General features: G+C 47.3%; 3 protein-coding genes across 5 annotated transcripts in view; 2 read left to right on the forward strand and 1 right to left on the reverse strand.

Annotated features, from left to right (window-relative positions):
- The window catches only part of appa (amyloid beta (A4) precursor protein a), a 48,429-nt gene extending 39,985 nt beyond the window's left edge, over window positions 1-8,444 (forward strand). Inside the window, exons 13-17 of the mRNA XM_080024498.1 lie at window positions 1,356-1,571; window positions 2,161-2,214; window positions 2,531-2,622; window positions 4,317-4,463; window positions 4,796-8,444. Of these exons, the coding sequence (XP_079880624.1) occupies window positions 1,356-1,571; window positions 2,161-2,214; window positions 2,531-2,622; window positions 4,317-4,463; window positions 4,796-4,897 (611 nt within the window). The 3' untranslated portion in view covers window positions 4,898-8,444. The remainder of the gene's footprint in view (window positions 1-1,355; window positions 1,572-2,160; window positions 2,215-2,530; window positions 2,623-4,316; window positions 4,464-4,795) is intronic.
- A 1,491-nt stretch (window positions 8,445-9,935) lies between these two features.
- On the forward strand, window positions 9,936-12,551 carry atp5pf (ATP synthase peripheral stalk subunit F6). Its single transcript, XM_080024620.1, has 4 exons — window positions 9,936-10,048; window positions 10,807-10,978; window positions 11,827-11,951; window positions 12,452-12,551. Exons 2-4 carry the CDS (start codon window positions 10,809-10,811, stop codon window positions 12,478-12,480), a joined length of 324 nt encoding a protein of 107 aa, XP_079880746.1. The 5' UTR covers window positions 9,936-10,048; window positions 10,807-10,808; the 3' UTR covers window positions 12,481-12,551.
- An 89-nt stretch (window positions 12,552-12,640) lies between these two features.
- The window catches only part of jam2a (junctional adhesion molecule 2a), a 19,396-nt gene continuing 16,048 nt past the window's right edge, over window positions 12,641-15,988 (reverse strand). The window contains exons 8-10 of one of the 3 annotated variants that reach the window (XM_080024386.1): window positions 14,366-14,461; window positions 13,891-13,924; window positions 12,641-13,620 (exon numbers count right to left, since the gene is read on the reverse strand). In XM_080024386.1, the coding sequence (XP_079880512.1) occupies window positions 13,582-13,620; window positions 13,891-13,924; window positions 14,366-14,461 (169 nt within the window). In that variant the 3' untranslated portion in view covers window positions 12,641-13,581. The remainder of the gene's footprint in view (window positions 13,621-13,890; window positions 13,925-14,365; window positions 14,462-15,988) is intronic. The other 2 variants (XM_080024387.1, XM_080024388.1) reach the window with 2 other exon arrangements.

A 15,988-nucleotide genomic window follows, 5' to 3' on the forward strand; every position in this document is an offset into this window, starting at 1 on the left:
AGTCCTTGAAAATGGAATAAGAAAAATGGAACAATGAAATTCAAGCCCTTTCAAGTGCTTAAAAAAAAATACTTGAAAGGGCTTGAATTTCATTTTGGCAGTGCTGGAACGAACCCTGTGTGTGCGTGACGACAAACCTCCTCGGCGCGACTTCCGCCCCCGAACTGAAGTACGCACCATCCTTTTCCCATATTCAGAAGGAACTACACCAGTCATATGCTGGGGGAGCGCTCTTAATTCCTATCCCAGAAAACACATGCTTTGGGGTTGTTGTTTTTTTTGTGGATGAAGACATGTGGCCTAATTCTTCATTTCTACCAGTCAAAACGAAACTGTTTAGCCCCAAAAGTAAGTAAACAAATAAATAAATCCTCTTCAATGATGAAGTGAAATCCTTCCCGCCCTCCCCCCACCTCCCTCTCTGCCTCCCTCTCGTTCGCTCATGGTGGTGTGGGGGTTTCTGGATTTATTTGAGTCGTGTGCGTCACGTCGCCATCTGTGTCTCCTTCACTGAATCAGGCACAGTCTGTACAACCCTGTGAAAACACGCACGCACACACGCACACACACACGCACGCACACACACACACACAGGATGGCTTCACGCCTCGCCCCGTTTGGTGTGTCTGGTTAATTTGCTTTTTTGCCGGGTCGGTTTATTCAGACAGCGTAACGTTTCTGAATAGTCACCATCATGTAATGTACAGGGTTGTTCTTCTCTCCCTGGAATACCTTGAAAATAGCCCCTTTTATGCAGAGGTGCTTGAAAAGGTGTCTTCACATTCACTTTGAACGTGGGCTTTGTCGACATAGCCTTATAGACTGTTATATTGATATAATTACTTGATATAATAACCATATTGCAATATGAGGCTAAATGTTGTCTTGGATTTTGGTCATCATGTTATGGTTAAATGTTGGCTTTAACGGCTGCGTACGCATCCATCTACCCGTTAGGTCGCTACGTCCACCTTATTATTCTTTCTCAAATATCTCATATATATTCTTGCACGTAAATATGTTACGAAAGCGCCATTAGTCACCCCCGAAAGAGTGGCACATTACCGGCAGCAAATACTGTGATGTTTAATTTGGTCCAATTTGCCCAGCCCTTATTTTACATAATGTTCCACGGCGTGGAATGAACGAATGAACTAGATGCAAAGAGAAACTATAAACATTTGCTGGCTTTTGCTCTCTCCGGACGAGGGAAGGTCCCGGAGGGAGAGGGAAGATATTTGATTTATTTCAAACCCTCGAACGGACATTCTCGAGTTTCATTTTCTCGTTCGCCGTTAGCGCGGACCGAGCAACGCAGCGCACGGCTTTAATGCCCGCTTCCCCTCGCCTGCCAGAACTTCTCCAGAGGGAGCAGGCGGAGATGGCCCAGCAGCTGGCCAACCTTCAGACGGACGTCAGGGTGAGCTACGGCAATGACGCCCTCATGCCCGACCAGGAGCCCGGGGACGACCTGGACCTGCTGGGCCAGGAGGACTCGCTGGGCTTCGGGGACGGCGTCGGCGGCTTCATCCACCCCGAGAGCTTCAACCAGCCCAACACACAGAACCAGGGTACACACAAAATCAGCTGTTGCTCGGACTGACACGATAATGACATTTTGGCTTTTGTGATTAATTGTCGTGCGAATAATTGCGGTTTAACATTTTAATTGTAGTTTGTTATTATTGGGGCATAAAAATTTGGGTTGTTACTTAATTCGCCTGAAAGAGTTATTTATTGTGACATTTCTAACATTGGCTCAAATTTCCAACTAAAATTGGGTGGAAACATATGATTGGAGAATCTAACGATTTTGCAATATGAACACAATTAGCTCAAATAATTGCGACCAGGCGTTTATGTAATAATTGTGACGGCTGTAGTTGTTGGTGTCTTATTAGAATAGCCTCCAAGTTCCACCAGCCGCGACTGGTGCTCAGCTATTAACGTAATTACGGTACTATCAATATTAGTCGTTCAAGAGGGATGGATAGATTCCTCTGAGCCCATATGCAGTGTGATGCATGTTTGACCTTTCATAAAAAAAATGACTTGAATAGGTTGGCTAACAACTTAAATTGGGGTCCACCCGCCTCCCAAATCCCAGTTTAACCCCCGGAAACAGATTCACGCTCATGTTTTTCTTCTCCAACTCTCCAGTGGAGCCGGTGGACAGCCGCCCCGATACCGAGAGAGACGTGCCCACAGGACCAGGTGGGTGCGGTGCAGAACCATGTACCAGTAATACTTGGCACACGGATAATAAGTGTTTTGTTTTTTTTGTATTTTTTTTTAGCCTGTGGGCGGCCGCAGGCGGGTGGGGTTTATCGCAGAACCACCCACCCGCCACGACGGCTACACTTCTAAATCTGTTGTGATCTTGTGTGTATTTATTCACATTCTGCAGCGTTTGAGTTGCTCAGCGATATACTCAAAATGTGGGTCAGAAGTGGAGGTGGGAGTGTGTGAAGCTGACCTTTCAACATCCTCGCTCTCTTTTCTCTCCAATGCTTCTCTCTTGGACGATCAGTGACCGGAATGAAGATGGAGCCGCTCCCCGAGCTCCGCATGGAGACTGGGGACAGACAGAGCACCGAATATCAAGTCCGCCACCAGAAACTGGTACGTGCGCGTCGGGGACGGCCGTTCGATTTAGCAACCCTGACTCAAGTCGGGCTTGACAAAACCTGGTGCATAACCGCTGGAGACGGCCACCGGATTTGGAAAGTCGGACTCAAGTTGCATATGAAGAGACTTTGAAATCAACTAAAAATGACTCATCACACTCGCTCCATCGGTCATTCCTGACTTGGACAAACACAAGTTTATGGATGGATTTGCCTGATCCAGCCATTGTAGAAAACGCAGCGAAACAGACACTAACACACACACACTTATTAACACCTGTTTGTTAGAGTTGTCCGAAGTGTCGAGGAAAAGAAGAGACAGAGGAATATTTGGAGCGTATCCGTGAAACGACACACCCTGTGCACCATCAAACCGACAAGGTCGCCACCGGTCTCGTCTTTGTCTCACTTCCTCTGTCTCACTTTTATCTCTCGCTCCACGAACGCACACACACACACACACACACACACGCAGAATACCGACACCCTCATTACGTCCTCCCTGTCAACCTCCAAGGTCGTAGCCATGGAAACGGGGCGCCCGCCGAGACCGCGGCAATAACGTGATGACACGCCGCGCTCTCTCCGCTGAAGGAAAACCTCCTCGGGGCGCGGCTCCGTTTTTGGGCGTTTTGCCGGCGGTTGAGTTTCAGCGCGCGTGTTGGTGTGTAAATGATCCCTCCAGCTATCAGCCCCACCCCGCCCCCGCTAATTCGTCCTCTTCCGTCTTCCTAATACCGTCCGGAGGAACCCTGATCCACATTCACTTTTCAACCCAACCCCCCCCCCCCCCTCCTCATTCCACTTCCACTCCTTAATCCCCTAAAGCCGACATTTCTATTCCATATCGCATGACTCCAATACAGACGGAGCAGCCACTCGTGTCTCCAGACGGCTTCCCAGGCCTTATGCTTTTTCAATCCAGATCACATTTGTACAATTGTGCTTTTGGTTGCTAATGTGCTTTTCAGGGAGATATAAAGGTGAACAGTTAACAACAACAACAACAACAATAAGAGGGGATAGCAGCTGTATACTTTTTGGGGAAAAGTCTAATTCCACCTCTTAGCTCCTTGAAATCCGAGCGCATGCTTATTAGTTGGGCCATGCGCACGATAATGTCTTCTCTGTCCGGTGGCGAAAACAAAATAAATAGATGGCGTGTTTTAATTACATTTCGCCGCCGTCGTTTTTTTCCTTCAGGGTTCTTGCCAGGTCCTTGAGGCCTCAGAATCTTAAGTACTGGAATGCCTTGAAAATAGCTCCTTTGGTGCTGACGTGCTTATATAATATTCCGTCTGGTTTTGTTCTTCAAATCGTAACATAATCAAAACAAAAATCCAGAATGACTTTTACGACATAGATGATGCCAGTGAAATTATATTCATATATATTAGTAGATGACAATGAGATTAATAATAGATATATGGATATATAAATAATATAGACATACTAATATAAATAAGAGACAATGACACTAAGATTATGTTATATTTTAATAAAGATGACATTGAAAATTAATTATATTTGTTTTCCTTGAAAATGGAAAAAATGGTAGAATTTTAAAAAGTACTTGAAAGTCCTTGAATACCATTTTGTAATGCCAGAATGAACCCTGTCATTTACACTTGTGCTGCTGAGTATTACTCAATTTTGCTTCTTTTGGGGGGGGTTTTTTGCGCTCTCCAGGTGTTCTTCGCCGAGGATGTGGGCTCCAACAAGGGCGCCATCATTGGGCTGATGGTCGGCGGCGTCGTCATAGCAACCGTCATCGTGATCACCCTGGTGATGCTGCGGAAGAAGCAGTACACCTCCATCCACCACGGAGTCATCGAGGTGAGCGTGCGAATACATTTGGTGGTGTATGAACAAAACAAAGTGTATTGGGGGTTCTTACCAAGGTCTTTGAGGTGCTTGAAGTGCTCCAATTTCGTCCTCAGAAGTTTTAAGTACTGGAATACCATCAAAACAGCCCCTTTTGTAGTGAGGTTTTTGAGTTCTGAAAAGTTTACGTTGAAACTTGACTATTTTACTTGAAGTCCTTGACAATAGACAAAAATAGTGCTGTAAAAAAAGTACTTGAAAGTCTTTGTAATTCATTTTGTAATGCCGGAATGAACCCGGGTGTATGTCGGTGTCTAAGCCCTCCCCCTTTGGCCTCCCTCCAGGTGGATGCTGCCGTCACCCCCGAGGAGCGCCACCTGTCCAAGATGCAGCAGAACGGCTACGAGAACCCCACCTACAAGTTCTTTGAGCAGATGCAGAACTGAGGAGGAATCTCTCTCACACACACACACACACACACCTCCACCCACACACTTACACACCCCCCCCCCACACACACACACACACACACACACACACACACACAACGACAACTCCACCCGTCTCCTACATTACCCACCCACACGTTCTGAAGATCCGGGGGGAGGAAAATCTAGTCGCAGGGTTTGTTTGTTTGGCAAAGCCTGGGTGGAGGCTGGCTGCGGTGGGTCTGTTCAACTTTTTTTTTTAATTTTTTTTAAACAAAAACAAAACAAGATGCTGTAGTTGGATTTATTTTTTTTTTTCCCTTGTGGTTTAGTTTGGGTTATTTTTTGGCTCCATTTGGGCATACTGATATTTTAAAGTTTTCCCAGTGCACGGAAACCTCCACACACACACACACACACACACACACACACACACACACACGCACACACACGCACACACACACACACACACACACACACACTGAGCCACAGTCTCGTTTTTTTTTTTGTTTTGTTTTTTTTGTTTGTTTTTTTTCTCCTTTGGCTTTGGAATGTGACTGTGGATCAGTGCAAAACGAGAGGAGTGACCAACACGGGCCTCCATTTACAAACCTGAGGTAAACGACACAATCGATCTGGGGAAAAATAAAAATCCCCCTTTTTTTGCTGCCTGGTTAATTCTCTAAATTTTAAGCAAACTCCAATGCCTACCAGTACGATAAAACCCTCAAAATCGTTCTCGTTGGTTCCTGTCAGTTTATTCTTCTGCTGCGATCATCGGCCATTAAAATTCGTGTTTTTGGGTTTTTTTTTAAATGAGTTCCAGTGCCTCCACGCGTATACGGATATTTCTGAAATCGCATTTTTCATTTTGTTTAAAAATAAATCTCCCTCCGCACAAGAACTTGAAGAGCCATTTAAAATGCACAAGATACATTAGGCACGCCAGGCCAGTAGGGGGCGATATGTTGGGAAACTCGATGTGGAACATTAGGTGCGTGGGTATTGAGCTTGTTGATAACATTCACACCCAATACTGTACGGAATCCATTCCTAAAGTTGGAGAGACTTCAACCGAGCAGCGCTGACTCCTACGTCCCCGACGTCAGCATTCTTCCCAGAAGCTCCGTTTTACTTCCTCCGCAAAAAAGCTCCACCACGGAAGGCGTTTTCCTTCGAAAGCTTTTGTTTTTCCGGCCGCGCCGAAACCTCCTTCCGGGTCGACGGGGGGGGCCGAAAAGGCAGAGAAAGTACTCCGGCGTTTCGGAAACTACACGCCTTGTACGCGCGGACGGGGCCTCGCGCTCCCTCGCTGCGCCGTCGACGCTGGAGTGAAAAGTGAGCCTCCCTCTCCCTCCCTACCCCACTACTCCCTCCCTTTCTCTCCCTCCCTCCCTCTCTCTCTCTCTCCCTCCCTCCCTCGCCCCTCCCCGTCTCCCCTTCCTTTCGTCGTGCATTCTTAAAGACAGCTGGGCTGTGTCGCCGACCTCGCCGACAGTAGAAATTACGTGTTCTGAACGAGCGGGGTTTTTTGTTTTTGTTTTTGTTTTTTTTGTTTTTCTCCCCCCAACCTACTCTTAACATTTCCGGTTTTGTTTTTCCAAAAAAAGATGTAAAAACCTGGAAAAAAAAAAAAAAAAAAAAAAAAAAGAATGTGTGTGCGCGCATGCGCACACACAAAAAAAAACAGCTGATGTAAAAGTTCCTTTTTTTTTTTCTTCTTTTTTTTTTTATTGCGTGTATTATTGCGTGTACCGACGTAACGCCGAGAACCTTAGCCGTTCCTACGTAGTGCATGACAACAGCGGCGACGGGATTTGGAGGAAATATACGAGGCAGACGAAGAAGAAGAAGAAGAAAAAAAAAAAAAAATCGGTAAACGCTGCTGTTGAGATCCTCTCACGTTTAGATTGTCATACTAGCAAGATTGTACATTTTAGTATCTTTCTCGTGACCACGTGAATTTCAAACAATAACGAGACGTGTAAATCTCTAGGTGAATGGGCTCCGCTTTGCTATCATGTTAAATACATCAAATCAAATAATAAAGATAAAAATGAAAAAATTTAGAGCGGCATGTGCATCGGTGGGGGAATCCAGGTTCCGAAAGTAAAACTCCACTCCGGGTATTTTGAGCCAGCCGTGTGGATTTGGCCGATCAGCCTGCGCCCAGGAGTCCGACCTACGGGCTCGGAACAAGGCCTGGAGCAGAAAAACACCGGGATTTTGCTTTTTCTGGACCTGGAACTTTCCACTTCTGATTTATTTGGTTTTGTTTTATATATATTTCTTTTCCTTGATTTATATTTTGTTACCATGCTTATATAGTTGCTGGAATGACAGGAGAGGGGGTGCTGGCTTGAAACCCTGTTTGTATTCTATTCATTCATTCATTCATTCATTCATTCTCTGAGACCTGTTGTGTTGAACACCCTGACGTATCAGAAGTTAAAAAAAAAAAAAAAAAAAAAAAATCACATTATTTAACGTTTTTATTTCTTTTCTTTTGGCCATTCATGTTTGTGTTCGGTTTTTTTTTTGTGAGCATGTTTGGGAAGGTTCGCGGAGGGAAGTGAAGCGGGCGGGCGGAGGGGATGGGGATCAAAGATTCTGTATCTGTTCGACTGTTCCAGTGATGTGTAATGAATTAAGTCCATTTTGAATATATATATATATATATATATATTTTTTTTTTTTACAAACCAACACCTCCTGTTGTTATTATTATTATTATTTTTTCCCCCACCACACACACGTTACGTGAGATGAGCAGATGCAAGTCTTCCTTTTCATCGGCTCCCCCTCCTCCATCCCTCCATCCAGCCTTTGGATCATTTCTGTGCGATGTGAACAGGTGCGGGGGGGGGGGGGAATGACTTGCAGTTGTGGATGAGCAGAGAGACAGGCAGTTGGTATATAATAATGTATTCACCCATCCCCACCTCCATCCCCCCGTTCTCTCTCCTTCCGTTCCCTTCCGTGGTGCTGCCCTCCGTTCCTCGACCCCCTCGGTGTGTCGGCAGATTGCAGGCTTTTGCCATCCGGAGCATCGGCGGGGGGGGGGTGGAGGTGGGGTGGATGGGGTGTGAAGGCCGGGGGCGGGGGGGGGAGGTTCAGTTACGTCGTCGAGTTACATGGGGAAGAGTTCCCCCCCCCCCCCCCCCACACACACACACATAAGAGCACACATCCCTCTTAGATGCGTTGATTCCCAGCGAGTTAAACCGGACCCGACGGTCGTCGTGTTTTCAGCTTGTGACTGAGTGACCGGTTTCCACCGAAATCCTATCTCATCCGGGGTGGGGTGGGGTGGGGTGGAGTGGGGTGGGGTGGGGTGCTTTGCCTCGGTCTTCAGAGGGTGCTCATCATCATCATCATCATCAGCCCGGCAGAGGACGCTATAGTTACAGAGAAAGCAAGATCATCTTTTTTTAAGGTCTTTTATTTGGGGCTGGTTTTTCTTTTCTTTTCTCTCCCCCCCCCCCCCCCACTGTGTAATATTTCCATTTGCATCGACTGGGAAAATGCTTTCTACACTGTATTCCATAATAAAGTTTTGAATGTACATATGGATACCGTGATACAGCTTTTCTTCACCCCCCCCCCCCCAACCCTCCTCCTAATAAAGGCTCTAAGCTCCGTGTCGTCATTGCGTTGAATGTACATTTGATCAGTGGCTGTGGGGGAATGACGTCCACACGGGGCTACGTTCAAACGCGTTTCATAACATGTTTTTTTATTGTGAAGTCACGTCGATCACGCTCCCAGCCGCCAAGCGTCCACGCGATTCAGTTTATTCTTTATTCGTATTATGTATATGATTACACACGATGGATTCAAGATTTTTTATTCGTCACTCACAGATGCATACTTTCATACATATATGCAGTGAAATGTAATATGGATGGATGGATACTTTATTCATCCCGGAGGGGTAGAGTGTCTTCGGGCCATCGCAATATAGTGATAAATAGAGTGTAGAGGAAAAACAAATATTTCGCAGGTTAAATGTCATTGCAGAAAAGTGAGCTGTGGCCGCTCACAATAAACAGGATGCACGCACGATATTACGTAGAATTCAATCTGTCTTTTGAATGCGGGAAAGCGACGCGTGGATACATTTCTACAATCAGCAATTAAACAACGCGTTGCGTTGCCGCGTTGTCATTTTGCAAGCGACCGTAGCATCGCTGACGTGTGATTACGTGCGTTTTCCTACGTCGTGTACTTCGTTTTCGTCAACGACGTCTCTCCAACGCCGCTGGTCGTCGGCGTGGAAACACGCAGTGGATCTCGAGTGGAGTGGACTCTCACTATGGCGGACGAGGTTATAAAAGCGTGAGCGGTGAGGTTGGGGAAAGGCGGTGGCGCCGCCGCAGAGATAAAAAACGGAAGGAGAAAATAAAAACAAAACCTAACCGCACGTTTCTCCACGGTGGCGTCCAGTCTTGGGAGGCGTTGTTCAAAGTATGACAGCGCGCCGTGCCGGCTCCCTCGGCGCTCCGAACCCCCCCCAACAGCGAGAGTCCGCCCCACTCCGAGCCGGTCCGCGCGGCCACTCCCGCTCAGCCCGCCGACGTGACGCGGACGTCACAAAACGCGAACTGAGTCAAGGCTCTGACGCGCGTTTGTCTTTCTAATAAACGACCACAAACACTAAAAAAAAACGAATGCAAAACACTACGTTATGTATTAGTTGATGGGGGACACGTGTATGCAATGTTTAATGTGAGTCTGCGTCTGCTAAATGAAATGTCATGTCATGTCATGTAATAACATTATATTTTAGTTGCTTGTTTGCGTTGAGATATCCTCGCGCCGATGGCACCAGAGACGCGTTTGCGTTTCGTTCCGTTTTGTTTGTCTGTTTGCGTTTCAAACGCGAGCGCACGTCTTCTGTCCGTATTTTCGCCCGTTTTACCGGGACGTACCGATCGGGCGCAGAGAGCCCGGAGCGCCCCGCGCAGCCCCCGGGGAGCTCTGCGCAGCCGCGGCGCAGCCCCCGGGGAGCTCTGCGCAGCCGCGGCGCAGCCCCCGGGGAGCTCTGCGCAGCCGCGGCGCAGCGTGTTGGCTCGCGAGCACATTCACACACACCCTCCCACTTCCGGTTTGCCCACGACCCTCCGCGGCTCCTCGCGTCTCCGTCCGCGTAGAAGTCTCAAACCCAAGGTGAGTGGCGTCCGGGGGAGGCCGTCGCCGCGGGACGCGTAGCGGCACTTGGCCGTGGTAAACGTGGCGTGCGCGGCTTCGGCTCGACGGCGAATGCGGCGCGGCGGAGCGGGCCGAGTCGGGAAACGCCGCCCTGCCCGTCGGGCGAGCCGGCCGCGGGGCGAGCGGAGCCGTTAGCTCGTTGGCGCCGCGGTCGGCGCCCGAGTCTAGTCCGGCGTCGTTAGCGTTGCGTGTTTTTTTTGGGGGGAGGGGGGGGAGTCTATCGCGACCCGCGTCCGGGGCCCAGCGCCTCGCACATGCAGCGGTGAAGCGTGAGCCGTTAATGCTTTTGGCTGCCTCCGGGGGGGGGGGGGGGGGGGGGTGTCAAGTAATGCGCCTCGAAAACGAACGGAAGCCCGCTATACACAGCGCCCTTACCGGGCCCTGGAGGTGCTTCAAAAGTCATTGAAAACCTGTGATATTCCCCACTGTTTGTTGTTCAAATCGTATCATTACTAATGATGAAGGAAACGGCCAGAATCGCTTTTAAGACAGATCGTGCAATGACACTGACGTTACATGTTATTTCGAGTTATGAAGATCGCATTGAAAGCTCAACGCGTTGGGTTTGCGTGAAGTCCTTGAAAATGCGGGGCGGCGGGGGGGGGGGGGCTGCTTTAAAAAAGTCCTTGAATTTCATTCTGTAATGCCAGAATGAGCCCCGTGTGCATGCAGTTCATCTGAAAATGGACAATAACACACACACACTTCTCCTGGAGGCATGGCGCTCCACAGGCTCTCCCGGCTGTCGTCCCTCCTGCGTTCCGCTGTGGCGGTGACGCTGCGCAGGAACGTCGGGCTCTCCGCGGTGCTCTTCAACAGGGCCAAAGACCTGGACCCCGTCCAAAAGCTCTTCCTGGACAAGATCAGGGACTACAGCAGCAAGAGCAAGTGCGTGGCCACCATACAAGTTGTTGTTGTATTTTTGCACGTATACTCAAGGCTTGTGTCGAAGCGGTGACGGCAGTAGCAACGCTTACAGAAGCGTGGTTAACGATATGGTAAGTTGCAAGGTTAAAGCGCTTGAAACGCGTCCTCCGAAATGCCTTTAAAAAATAGCCCCCTTTGTGCTGAAGTGCTTCAAAGGTCCTTGGGGGAAAAATGTGATCGTTGAAAAGCTGTGGTACTTGTAATAGTAGATGACAATAAGATTAATGATAAGATATACTAGTATAAATAATAGACAATGAGACTAAAATCACGTTGAAAAGGTTTTGTATTTGTTTTGCATCAAGTCCTTGAAAATGAAAACAATTCTGCGGGGGGGGGGGGGGGGGGGGGAGTGCTTGAAATTCCTTGAATTTAATTTTGTAATACCCGAACGAACCCTGTTAGAACTCTGAAAATGTCAGGGAGTGCAACCGTGTTTTCAATCGGGAAAGGCTTTATTTACAGTTGGACCGCCTGGCATTTTTAGCAAAATGATGTCAAAGGTCTAACAAAGTATTTTAACTTAATAGACATTTATGAATAAACAAAATATGTTTTTTTTTTACAACATTAGAGAGAAAAAAAGCGCAAAAAAAAATGTACTTCCCTTTAAAAAAAAAAATATATATATATATATATATATATTTTATTTTTTTTTTTTTTTTTTTTTTTTTTTCATTTACCCATATATTCAAATATATGGACAATAGATGAGTAGGTGTAAATGATAATAATGTCATCCTACTGTATGTTCTCTCTAAAGTCCAAACATGTATCGGGGTCAGTTCTCACGCAGCGTCTCCTCCCAGGCTCTCAGGTGGCATCGTGGATGGCGGCCCCGCCTACCAGAAGAACCTGGCAGAGGAAATGACCAAACTCCAGAGGCTCTACGGCGGAGGAGACCTCACCAAGTTCCCAGACTTCAAGTTCCCCGGTCAGTGCCCGCTACCGGTCTCGCAAATGTTCAGACGTTTGGATGGAACATCTATTTATTCAGCAAATTGGGGCGATTCTCAATCGTGAAGCGCTCAGCCGTGTTCTGCTGAAGTTATAAATACCGGGAAGCAACCTCTTAACGAGGGGGGAAAAAAGCAAACTCGTCCTTTAATGTGCTTGTCACCCCCCTGACGGTTATGTGACAGAGAGGATGTTACCTCCTGTTTTTAAAACTCTGCACTCGTGTTGTGATTGGGTTCTTTCTTTAGCCCCCTGTTTGCCACCTTATCGTCTATAAATAGTGTCAACACCCGAACAGCTCAAAGCAAGATGCTGCCGACGTTACACATCCGGTGCCGTTTATAGCAAGTCGGTCCAAATTGAATTAGAATAGATTGCAGGTTCTAACTTTTTTTGTGTGTCAAAATAGAGCTGTGTTGTGTTAATAAATGTCTTTGCTGTAATTTGACTTTTTGTGCTTTTCTTTTTCTTTTGCAGAGCCCAAGTTTGACGAAGTGGCCAAGTAAATGCTATTCATGTTCTATATGGATCCTACATGTCACCAGTATGTTGTATTTAATAAAAAGATGACACCGTAGAGCTGGGATGTTTGGGTCTGTGATGCACTTCGATCTCCAAGCCAATCACCACCAGGGTTTTCGTTTTGCTTTTGATAGAAAACAGCTTTATTATAGAGACTTTTTTTTTTTTTTTTCAAATGAAACAAATCAGCAATCCATCCTCACACTTGTCTTAAAAACATACACTCAAATTTGGTAAACACAGTGGCACAAAAAAAAAATAGACAAAAATGTAAGGCAAATTGTTTACAAAAAACAGTGATTCCATAGATAAAATGACAGACAAATTAAAAAGGCACAAGGTATCTAAAAAAAAAAAAGACCATGCAGGCACATCAGGGTGGGGTGGGGTGGGGGTCTCAATCGGCGAGTGGCGAGTGGCTTCCTTTGCTTCCTGGCGTTCCTGTATTGCGTTGGTGTCTCGGTTTGCTCCCATTTTGAGGCCTTAGTGGTGGTTTGTTGTCGGGGAAACCCACTGGCCAAAACATTGGCAGATAAGTTGCACTGAGGTAAACAGCGTTTTGCTTGCAAGTATACGTGGGAACACCACTGCTGCAACTGAGACTTCTTTCCCTATGGCTTAAAGGTAATGGACGTCCACCAAGAATGACTGTTACATCGTATAGTACACGCAGTTTATCAAAGTTTCATGTGTGATATATATATATATACTCAAAAATTAAAACACAGTCTTTGGTAAAAAATAATATGTAGGTCGGTAATAAGTGGTCGGGTGTACTTGCATGGTTACACCACCAGGGGGAAGCAGAGTCATGTGACTTAATCCCCCCCATGACCAGTTCTATGGGAAAAAAAAAAAATATATATATATATATACTACCAGCCCCCACAGTAGAACCAAGAGAATAAGAAGCTTTGCAGTGTTGTCACTACCCATCCAAACGAAGAGCGAAAAGACTTGAGCATAGCGAGAGACGAACAGCTCTTGAGTCACGCGAGTCCCAAAAAGTAAAGCAAGAATCAATCCAGTGTTGGCACCTTGACACGAGGGCGGTGTGTTTTTCAAAGCGGAGGAAGGCCGGCTTCTCACAGCATAAACGACTGGGTGTGTTTAAAATCCTGGGGCTGGTTGACGAAAGAAAAGAAGAGAAGAGAAAACAATGAATTGGTTGTTTTGGTTTTTTTAAATTTTATTTACCGGCTACGTACGCGGGCAATGCATGGCTTGACATTTCAATCGGAAATGCAGCGACGATCATTTAGTGACGGGCACGCGGGTTATGCCCGGGTCAGCGTTTTTGTCGTGTTTGTCACGCTCAGCACCCATCAACTAACAGGAGAAAGGGATGGAGAGAGAGAGAAGAAAGACTGATAAAAAAAAAAAAAAACACTCACTTCTTGGGGCGGAGGGTTGTAATTGACATTGGACCTGAAAGATAAAGACATGAACACACGACAGTTTGACACTCGCACAAGAGGTGTGTGTGTGTGTGCACGCGCTGCCTCCTGAGTCATATCTTGCCCTGTATAAATAATGCACATCACACACACGGCGATCCTTCCATCTGGCGATGGAGGGGGAAAAAACCTGCTTTGCTCCAAAACCTGAAGCTCTGGGCGGGATGTTTTCGCGGCCGGAGAAAACGACGCGCGACGTGGGCAGCGTTCGGGACCGGACAGACGGTTAGGCCACCGGTCCCAAACGCTCCGTCACGCGCGTCACCCCTTTTCCTTCAACCGGTCAGCAGCCGACGACTTCCGTGCTCGTCTCTCTCCCAAACACGCCCGCCCCCCCCCCCGCCCGCCCGGCGCCTAAACCGCCATCCCGCTCGTCTTTGTCAGAAGTCCGCCGGTGTGTGTTTCCACTCACGTGTCCTCAGTCCTGTGCAGGTTCTGGCTGCTAATGTGGGCCGCACCGTGACACTGGGAGATCCAAAATGACCTGTAAGGGCGTCGACTAGTTATTCTGACGGGTTCAAAATGTCAAAGGGGGGGGGATCGAGACGACGCCTCGGAGGGGTCATACCGCACACCATGCTTTAAGGGCCACACCGAGGAGACATGCAGCAATCATAAGTCATCAGTGGGAGCCCACCGATGCTCTGAGCCAATCAAAACGCTGGAGGGAAGGGAGGTCAGTCACGCTACCCGTGACCAGTTGCACAGTAGTTACGGTTAACAGTGACCAACGTATGGGCTGAATAGTATGTGAAAAGTACACTGGTGATGCACTACATCCGGTGAAATATTCTAGTACGCAAACACTGCACGCTACATTAGCGGGCCTGTCCCAAAATGCAATGCATTGCAAACTGCAGTGTGTAGGTAAAAGTTACTAAGCAGCATCGTCATCAAAACCTCAACGGGCTGAAAGGAGGTGGAGCAGGAAATAGGACGATGTAGTACGTCAAATAAGCCTCTATTCTTTTCACCCGCAAAACACGCTGGATGACAGTACGGACGTATACTGTAGTATGTAGTGCAACATTTTAGAGGTGGATTCAAAATGTAATCCTTTTAGTTGTCCACTAGAGGGAGCGACCACCTAGAGCGCATGTGAGTACTTGCCGTCAGAACTGAGGAGCAGGTTGCCAATATCTATTATCACTTAAGGCGGCGACACTGGGCACCGCACTTAAATGTCTAACATGTATACTCAGTCGCAGAGCGAGAAGAATAGTCCAGTTACGTGCTTGTCTCGCCACCGAGCATGTGAATATATGAAACATGAATCAAGCTATGAAATGCACATGGTGTGCACGTTGATCTACACACTACACACTTTGTTGAGTTCATCTTTAGTCGTAACCCCTCGCGTCAAGAGAAGCCGGTGAAGACCATCTTGGAGAAGCTGGATCCCGGCCGGACTCTGCGGGGTGATGGGGTTCAGTGCCTTTTCAGCGCTGCCATCACAGGTTCAAGCCCTGAACGTTCCACCCGAGTCACCGCCGTTGTCAGTCAGATGATCGGAAGAGTAACCGCGCTCGGGAAGACTCGGTGGCTCAAGGAGATAAGCTGCTGGTATGAGGACTTCGGGGCTCAATGCTGAGTGAGCTTTTGAAGGGCGTGTTAAAAAGTACCTTTTGCCCCCTCAAGTTTTCCAGCACCAAAGTCATCGCCCAATGACCTATCTCTTTGAGTCACTGGGTCTTACGAAGGTTGATCGTCTCCTCCGATCATCCGATTTTAGGAACAGGACTTGGGTGGAAAAATCTGCACTTCAACCTGTGACAGCGCCGAGTCTGAACCCAACACCACCTCATACGAAGAAAGATGTAGTCAGTAAAGTCAGAATAAATGTTTCCAATATCAAGAGTTTCTGCAAATCATGGCTTTCAAATAGGGAGGAAAGGATATGATTGCATTTTTCTGCAATATTACAGCATTTGCTCTCGGGAAGGGGAATCCCACCTGCAGGCCACATCTACGCATTTCCTACTATCAATAATTAACTAAACTATTTATTCATATGCAAAAATGTATGTATGTATCA

The sequence above is a fragment of the Zeus faber genome (genome assembly GCF_960531495.2).
Source record: "Zeus faber genome assembly, chromosome: 2".
In the NCBI taxonomy this organism is placed as follows: Eukaryota; Metazoa; Chordata; class Actinopteri; order Zeiformes; family Zeidae; genus Zeus; species Zeus faber.

Bases quoted from the DNA above. Each gene is read 5' to 3' on its own strand.
- atp5pf (XM_080024620.1), top strand. From the start codon at position 10,809: ATGGCGCTCCACAGGCTCTCCCGGCTGTCGTCCCTCCTGCGTTCCGCT. The intron at 10,979-11,826 runs GTGCGTGGCCAC...GTCTCCTCCCAG, and splicing joins GACTACAGCAGCAAGAGCAA to GCTCTCAGGTGGCATCGTGG. The intron at 11,952-12,451 runs GTCAGTGCCCGC...TTTCTTTTGCAG, and splicing joins CCCAGACTTCAAGTTCCCCG to AGCCCAAGTTTGACGAAGTG.